This window comes from Theobroma umbraticum, unplaced genomic scaffold, assembly GCF_002168275.2.
Source record: "Theobroma umbraticum cultivar Fairchild unplaced genomic scaffold, ASM216827v3 scaffold_30.0, whole genome shotgun sequence".
NCBI lineage: Eukaryota > Viridiplantae > Streptophyta > Magnoliopsida > Malvales > Malvaceae > Theobroma > Theobroma umbraticum.
In genome coordinates, this window is record NW_018397254.1 from 5,190,792 (window position 1) to 5,199,905 (window position 9,114).

Here is a 9,114-nt window from a genome sequence, read left to right on the forward strand (position 1 = left end):
GAATTGAATGAACTACACAAAGTACAAGGGGTTATTTATAGCCAATTTTCCCCAAATATTTTTCTCTAAAATATTTAGGAGGGAAGCTAAAATTTCTAGTAGCTCAATACATCAAAAGAGTAGGTCTCGTGGGCCGGCACCATCTTGGGCCCCTTGATGGGTCTGGGCTGCGCACAGGCTGTGTGCCTGGGCGTTGGCGGGCTGGTGCGCAGGGGCCGTGCGCAGGCAGTCTGTCTGGGCGTTGTGCGGGCCTGCGTGCCGCGCCCCTACCGTGCCATCCTCCGTGCCGCGCACTCCTGTTGGGCCGGCGGGCCCCGAGCCTGCGTACCTTGAGCCAATGCTGTGCGCCCCAGCGTGGCGTGTACCCCTGCTGGGCTAGGGGCCCCTGGCCTGCATGCCGCGTACCCATGCCGTGCGGGTCGGCGTGCCACGCACCCCTGCTGTGCAGGCTGGGGCACCTGCGCGCAGTCTACCTGGCTCTGTGCAGGCTGGCTCGCCCAGGGGCTTGTGCTGTGCGCCCCTGCTGGCACCCTGCACTTGCCTTTCGTTATCCAGTGGGGGTTCTCTCCCAGCAGTACTCTCCCACATACCGGCACTTCGGAATACCCTTAGGCCACCTCTAATACGCTGAGCTGCGGTCCGTGACACAATGCTGTGTTTGGAGAAGCATATAATGGAGATTATTATTGCAAGTTTTGGAAGAATGTCTCTTCTAGGCATAAATTTAGTAACTAGGATTTAATCTATTCTGTGGGCTTGTTTGTTGGGTTTGTTTTTTTTTTTTTTTACCTTGCTTGGTATTTAAGTGGGCTTTATTTTCCTATGTTATGTTAAACTTGGCATTTAGGTTTTGATTTTTGACCTTTTGATATTTAAACTTGAGAATTGAGTGTATTCAATTGAGATTTTCAGAATACTTCTTCAGTATTTTAAATTGAGAATACCTGTTCTACACGTAGTGATATATGCATGACGTGTTCCAGGCCCTTAGAGCTTTGATACACAATTACCCAGACTTAATGCTAGCATGTTGGGGACAAATTTCTGCCATTGTTCACAAATTTCTGAGAGAAGCTTCTGCAGAAATTCCAGCAAAGACCTGGAAGGAACAAGCTGGAAACACTGTTTTGTTTGTTGGGGAAAAAATTGTTACCTCTGCTATAAAGGTAAGATATCCATTGTCATATCGTTTTTTTTTTAATTTTTAATTTATGTCTTATTGTATGTTTGTCAACATAATCTTTGTGATCAAGTGACAGTTCAGAGTAGATCCCTTTGAATATACCCTTCAAAGGCATTAGTATCATTTTTGTTGTGGTTCCTTAGGATTTCGATGGTCTGAAAACTCCAGAAACACATCCTGTGCACCAAACATGTGGAAGGCTGGCAGATTCTTCTTGTCAGTGATATTAGATATATTAGATATTAGGGAGTTTTCAGTTTTTCATACTATGTCATGAGCTTTGTACCTAATAGGGCAAGATGCCCTTCTCCATGTGGTAGTTGTGTGTGCAAGTTTTCATTCTGATTTAGTTCTTTCTCCTCGTTAGACTTGACACTTGATTCATAACTTTTGATGTTATTTTATTCTTCAGGTTTGGGATGAATGCCTTCGTGCAATATCAGGATTCAAAGGAACTGAGGATCTTTCAGATGAAAAATTTTTGGATACCCCATTTACTTCTGATTGCATAAGGATTAAGAAAATATCATCAGCTCCATCATATGCACCTCAGAGTGTGGAAGATACTAATCCATCAGGAATTGAGCAATGGGCTGAGACAATTGAGAAGCACATGCCTCTCATTCTATGGCATGCTTCTGCAATGGTTAGTTATTTTTTAACCCTTTTCTTTAGTTTCCTAACTACTGACATGCCTGTGGACTAAGGCTTATTCAAAGCTAAGTTTATTGCCTTCCCTTGATTTTTTTTTTTCTTTCTATTCCTATTATCATCATAACCATCATTATTTTGTTTTTGTTCTTGTTCTTCTATATGCAATTAGAGGTGGATGTGGCAATTCTCCTATGAATCTTTACTTCTGGTAGCCCAATTATGTCAATGAGTAAAGGATCCTCCTAATTCTGAGTAGCTAAACAAATAAAGCTAACACACCATAATGTTGGACGGAATTGCATTTGACTATGAAAATTCTGAACTTTCAGGCAACTCTAGGAGAAGCGTAAGGATTATCTGGTTGATTTAGTGTGGATGGCCGATGGTGCTATGTGTAATAGCAACATTTTAATTGGTGAAGTAGTGAAGTTTAACTGTTTAAGCATCAGAAACTTGTTTGTGAAAGCTACACTTTTTAGGGTTAAAGCACGTGATTGTAAACTCTGTAGGGATAAACTTGTTGTTGTCTGTCATTTTTTGAATTCCCTATCTGGTAAACACCATCCAAATTGGAATCAATTTTGGACTCAAAATTAATTTGCATTTTTTTATGAAGAATATCAAAGAGTTAGATGAAACTCGGGGTTTCACTTTTTACATTGTGATTATTATCTCTTTCAATCGTATTCAAGGTGGTAAGTAATCTTATTACAAGATTCTAAGTGTTCTATTATTACTGTATATTACACTGAGCTGCTGCTTTCCTCTGGAAGGTTCGAACTGCATCAGTAACTTGTTTTGCTGGAATCACTTCCTCTGTATTCTTCACTCTTCCAAAGGGAAATCAGGAATTTGTTGTTTCTTCTTTAGTAAGTCCTTATATATCATTAATTCAAGCCTTACCTTTTTTTCCTTTTCCTTTTTGTGGTGAACTTACCTAATGTTTACTCCAAATTCTCCTTGTTTTATGTTTGGGAAAACAAAAACATTGTAGATCAGTGCTGCTATGCATGATGAGGTTCCTTCAGTCAGGTCGGCTGCTTGTCGAGCAATTGGTGTTGTTTCATGTTTCCAGAAAATTTCTGAGAGGTGATTCTATGATGTTGCTAAACGATCTATAAAAGTGCTTATGATCTTTTAATTGGTTGAATATGTGTAAAAATCATGAATGAAAAGTTTATGAAGAGCCTAAACTATTTAGTGCAGAGATCCTTGGCAAGTTTATCCATGCTGTTGAGAGTAACACTCGTGATCCGGTGGTCTCGGTATATTTTCGTACTGTTCTTGAGTTAGATCTTAAAGGGGCATTTAGATAATTATTTATTCAAATGTAAATATCACTTATGAATACTTTTGTAGGTGCGAATACCAGCCTCTTGGGCTTTGGCGAACATATGTGATTCTTTCCGTCACTTTGGTAATGATTTTCCTTTAAAACAGTCTATAGGTGGCTTTCTGGCTTGATAGAATTATTTTTGAATTTGCTATATTTGATGCTAATGTTGTTGCCATAGTTGTTAAATCATGATAAAAAACGTGTATCAAAATCTTTTTTTTTTTAGTATTGGGTATCGTGTCATATTGCAAGATATGGTAAAAAATTTTAAAATTAATTATAAATAATATGTATACATATAAAATAAAGAAAAATTGAAAAATATTATTTTTTTGTCAGAACTGAAGATTATAGGGCAAAAATTGAAAAGGTGATTTTTTTTTAATTTAAACTTTCAACATATTCTTTAATAATATAGATTTTTAAATAAAATATATATTTTTTCATATTAAGTTATTAATTAAAAATTAAAAAACATTTATCATGTTGAAATTAAAAGGGAATTCAATTTTTTTAGTATTTTTTTGTTTAAAATCTAAAGATTGAAACTCATAAAATATAATTTCATGTTTCAACTCAAAAAAAATAATAAAAATTATTAAGTTTATTAAAAGTGTATCGACTATATCGTACGATACGCCCTTATTTTAAGATATGTATCGCGTATCTTAAGATACACTTTCAATACTTGATCAATGCGATACAGCTGTAGATACGTATCGTTTTTTACTAGTATTGCATTGCACAATATGTATCGCGTATTGTACGATAATGATAGCTATGGTTGTTGCAAGTATCTAATTATCTTTTTCTGGACACTGTTACAGATTCAGACAAAAACTCGCAATTAGTGGAGTTGTTAACTGAGTGTGCTTTGCATCTAACGAAGGATGGGGACAAGGTATATATGTTCGTAGGCATTTATAACCTTTTATAATTTATGGGAGATTGGTGTGAAAGATAACTTGTAGGTGTTATGAGATAGGAATTTGATGTACACTTTTTGCCTTCTTTGCTGTGTATGCTTGAGCTGTTGTTGACAACTTCTTGTGTCTGTTCCAGAAATCTTGTAGGTTTGTGAGTTATTTCAGTTTTTAGGATAGAGGTATTTCGGTTCTTAGAATATATCTATGCTTTCATGAGTTTTCTTGCTCTAGCTTTATATCTGCCAGAAGTTCAATTGGGTAATGTACTCAATCACAAGAGAAGGGAGAAGATGGGTGGAGAATAAGGGAAGGGCAGGGTGTCCCTCCTTTTACCAAATTGGAAAATATATAGGGTGCAGGTGGGTATAGATGTATGTATGTATATGTATTAGTTTTGGATCTAATCTTCTGTTGCTTTTACATCATCTCTTAATTTCATCTTGATGCCATTTATGTAAATATTGATTTGTTGTTAGTGAAAATTATTCTTAATAAACTTGATTCTTAAACCTGTAGGGTCGGCTAATTATGAATCATTTTTTTTGGATTTCTTTATATTAGCCCAAGAACAATTGAAATGCTATTGTCAAGGTTGTCTAGATAGTGTCCTAGAATATATGTTTCATTGAACTATCTATTTAACAGTCTAAATATATGTTTATTATATATCATGGTTTATATCAAGTGTTTAGCCTTTTCCATGATGGCAGACTGCTAAACCTGCTGCTCTAGGTTTCATATATTTTCACTAATTAATTTCAGCATCCTGTGTTCTCAGAAGCTAGGTTTTACTTGGTTTTGGTAATTACTAGATAATGCTCAGCAAAGTGATAGTTTATGAAGTTCTTGTATTCTTGAAGAGATTGTAATTATCCTCTTAGTACATCAATTAGCCACTTTATCAGCTTTTATCTCTTTTTCTTTTTCTTTCTATTAGATCAAATCAAATGCTGTGAGGGCTCTGGGAAATCTTGCAAGATTTGTCAGATATTCAAGTTCAACATGTGTGCATAATAAGCCTGTGGTGAATACAGGATTTTCTTCTACTTCCAACAATGTTATTATGTTGTCAGCAAGAAGTGATCCCAAAGCTTTTGATGGAGATGACCCAGCATCATTGAAGGATTTGCATCGGCTGGACAGTATGGTGCAAGCATTTATTTCTTGTGTTACAACTGGAAATGTTAAGGTATCATTTTGCATTGTAGTTTTCTGGACAGCATTGAGTTCAACTTGGTGTGAGCGTATAATCTTTTTTGAATGTTAGTTTAACTATGCCCTGTACATGACTCTGACGTTACATCCGCCAGGTTCAATGGAATGTCTGTCACGCACTGAGCAACCTGTTTTTGAATAGGACAATACAACTGCAAGATATGGATTGGTATAATGATGCTAAATTCTTCATGCTTACATTCTTGCAAATACTGCCCCTATATGTTTGCCTACTCTTTACTAAACAGTTTGATCTATATTGTTGTTTACAATAATCATAAGTTGATCAAAACAAAATGGTTGGATAAATTATGAGTTAGCAATTTTATCTTACGTAGCTAGGGCATGTGTAAGGAAAGTCCAAACGTACTCTGGCCTCAGTGTTCATTGTCATGGGATTAGGCAAACCTAGATGTAAAAACGTCCACATTCCAGTTAGATCAGAGGAGGAAGTTGCAGAATTGTTTTCTTTGTTTTGCAGCTGGTAACCCTGTGTTTTGAATGATGATCAAGGATAGAAAGTAGCTTGGCTCCCCAATAATTATCTATGCTTGTATTTTGTAAATGGAAATAGAAACCTGCTATTTGGTATGCTCTCTACCTGCGGCAAAATGTTCACTATTAAACTTTTTTTTTTTTCCATTTCTAAACAACTACAAGTAAACCCCTCAATCCCTCTTCTGAAGAAATGAAATATCTTGTCTTATAATTATTTTTCCCTTAAAATAGGAAAAGAAAAGGATTTCATTTACTTTGTTTTTAATCTAGCCTATTAATTTTAATAAAATTGAAAAGAAATGTCGTAAATTTTTTGGTTTACATTTGTATGTTTAGGTTTTAAAGCTTTGTAATTTGTACAGTCATGCTAGCTTGAGTTTATGTGCTAAGTTATGTTTTCCGGCATCTAACTTGAGCGTTTGTGAATGTTTACTTGTTGTGCATGATAATGGATGCTTAAAAGAGGTGAGCAACCAAAAAACAAAATTGACACTTAGACCTGTACAAGGATTCCTTGGTGCCTATCATGAATATATCCAGTCATAAGTGATAATCATAGAATCCTCACTCTTTGTTGCCTCTACACATATAAATATATAATTACTGTCTGCAAACCCTGTAAGAAATATTTCATGTTCTCTTTTGGTTTCATCAGTAAAAACACTTTGCTGTTAATATATTTTCTGCTAAAAATTTGAAGGTCTTGCAAACTATTTGAGTCAATTAGTTCCTAGATCACTTCACATGTTTTGTTTATATCAGCAACTTGTTTTCCATTTACAATTTGTGATACTTAATTGAGATATATTTGTAACTATGCGTGTACACATTTTTGCCAGGGCTCCATCAGTTTTTGGTATTCTTCTATTACTACTACGCGATTCTTCGAACTTCAAGATCAGGATACAAGCTGCTGCTGCATTGGCTGTGCCAGCATCAGCACTTGGTGAGTGGTAGGACTATTTACTGTTTATCATGGTTATGATGCAATTGTGGTTTTGTTTTGCCTTGAAATCAATAATGGGTTCTTCAATCATTATTTACGCTTAATCTTAGACTTGTTGACTGGGACCATTTTGTCAGAATAGTTCATATTCTTTGAAAGTTTAAAGCTGGATTTGTGACATTGCTCACTTTGTTTCCATTTTGTTTGATGCAGATTATGGGAAATCTTTCCCAGACATCATCCAAGGTCTGGAGCATGTAGTGGAGAGTCTAGGTTCAGACCAAATTTCAGTGCCTTCAAGTTTCAAATATAGGATTGCGCTTGAGAAGCAGGTTATTTTGTGCATATGAGAAAGTCTTTTGAAATGATAGAACACATCTTAGTCTTTTGAAATGATAGAACTCAGCTTAGAGTTTTCCTCACTTGTTAAACAAATGCTTATTATCTAATCCAGGTCAGTGGATGATATGGTCTTTCATCAAGTGAAATTATGAGAAGAAATTTGCATAGCCATACGGATTCCTGTGAATCTGAAGTTTCATGACAAATTTAGAATAAATTACATCATTTAAACTAATTATTTTCAGAAAAAGGTTTTTGTTGTGGTCCAAGTTGAATAAGACAACCATGTCTAATCATGAATTGGATTTTCTTTTCCTCTTGCAGATAACTTCAACCATGTTGCATGTCCTTAGCCTTGCTTCAGCAACAGATCACCAACCTCTGAAAGATTTTCTCATCAAAGTAAGCATTAACCAACCTTATTTGATGTTCACAAATGCTATGAATGCATTCAATGAACCTTTGTATGCAGTCATGTCTGTCATGTAGTTTTCATTGTTACTATTGATGATTTCTCACTTTCAAAAAGGAAAAAGGTGACACTTTGAAATGCTTGGTCTCATCAAGGTTGGTTTTTGAAGGAGTGATCTGGATTGAGCTTTAGAGCTCTAGCACTTAGGATGGAGTGAAAATTTTTCAAAATTTAAAACAACCACATAGACCTTCGTAAACTTGAAGCTTTGACCTAACAAAGTTTCTGTTGGATATTAACTTTTAAGCATTAGGAGCAGAGGTTTTCTTAATAAATTTGGCAAATCGTTATGTCAGCATTTTGCTTGAGCTTGCCACTCTTAAACACATGAATATTTTAGGAACTTAGAGGTTTTGTCGGACAAGTGTAGAATTCCTATTAGAGAAATGTGTTTATAAACAATTTTGCAGGCTAGAATTTGTATGATTTTTGGTTTGTTTGGAGATTTTGTAAATTTGTTACCATTGTAGCCTGAGTGTTGACATTAGATAAACATTATACCCAGCTTCTTTAGTGATTGCTTTTATGGAACTGTTTTTCATTTTATATACTTCTTCTTTTTTTAGAATTGCTCATGGATGTTTCTGATCCTTGCTGAAAAATAGCAATTGTTATCTAATTAATGTGCATAATATATTGTCCTTGCCATGTCATCATGTTTAAGTGCTTGCAAATATAATAACATTCTGAAAAATGATGGTCCATGTGTATCTTCTTGGCTTTTATCTAACTTGCTATAAAGTAGAGGTGGCGTAAGCTGACCTGACAAATCCACCTGGAAACCACCTGAATTACTGAAAAATGTCAATAACCCGAACTAAAGCATGAATCCAACCTTGACCAAAACTCAATTGCTATCTCTGGCAAAGTAAAATTTTAACTGGAACCTGGGAGACCGGCCAACCTGTCTGAACCAAAACTGATGCTAAAGTCAATGATCTGAATATAATGTAACTTGAAATGACCTAACGTGCCCAGATGCCACCTCTGCTTTAAATTGATTATAAATGTGCCTTTTTTGGTTGACCATATCCCCCATAACTGGAAGCTTGCAATAAAGGAGTCCTTGTCATTTTTGGATATGTGGTCCCATGGGTCGCATGTAGGGCCCACTATAATGGATGGCCAATATTTGTAAAATTTTTGCATTTAACTGCTAAGAACATTGCTTCTTCAAAATCAAATACTGGCACTTTATTCTAATCTGGCTTATCCTCATCTTGTGTGACAGAAAGCATCTTTTTTGGAGGACTGGTTTAAGATGCTATGCTCCTCACTGAGGAAGACAGGTGCTCAGCCTGAGGTTGAAAGTGATTCTATTGGCAACCAAAAGAAAGCGATGATATCCAAAGCTATACAAGCATTAATTGAAGTTTATGAAAGCAAGAACCAGCACACAATTTCTCAGAAATTCAAGAAGCTGGTCAGTAGCATATCCTGATGGTATCATAATCAGCCATCTTCATTTTGCTTCGGCTGATTATGTTTGTGTTGTTATATCGGGTAATTATGGTTCAAGTTCCTCAGGAATTAACTTTTTGA

General features: G+C 35.8%; 1 protein-coding gene across 3 annotated transcripts in view; it reads left to right on the forward strand.

Annotated features, from left to right (window-relative positions):
- LOC110409597 (ARM repeat superfamily protein) overlaps nt 1–9,108 on the forward strand; it is a 16,735-nt gene extending 7,627 nt beyond the window's left edge. The window contains exons 15-27 of one of the 3 annotated variants that reach the window (XM_021418998.1): nt 984–1,166; nt 1,596–1,829; nt 2,611–2,706; nt 2,832–2,926; nt 3,039–3,102; nt 3,197–3,254; nt 4,001–4,074; nt 5,037–5,288; nt 5,410–5,483; nt 6,652–6,758; nt 6,972–7,090; nt 7,425–7,502; nt 8,804–9,108. In XM_021418998.1, coding sequence (XP_021274673.1) covers nt 984–1,166; nt 1,596–1,829; nt 2,611–2,706; nt 2,832–2,926; nt 3,039–3,102; nt 3,197–3,254; nt 4,001–4,074; nt 5,037–5,288; nt 5,410–5,483; nt 6,652–6,758; nt 6,972–7,090; nt 7,425–7,502; nt 8,804–9,013 — 1,644 coding nt within the window. In that variant the 3' untranslated portion in view covers nt 9,014–9,108. Of the gene's footprint in view, nt 1–983; nt 1,167–1,595; nt 1,830–2,610; nt 2,707–2,831; nt 2,927–3,038; nt 3,103–3,196; nt 3,255–4,000; nt 4,075–4,330; nt 4,459–5,036; nt 5,289–5,409; nt 5,484–6,651; nt 6,766–6,971; nt 7,091–7,424; nt 7,503–8,803 lie in introns of those variants that run through there. The other 2 variants (XR_002444587.2, XM_021419009.2) reach the window with 2 other exon arrangements.
- The last annotated feature ends 6 nt before the right edge of the window (nt 9,109–9,114 follow it).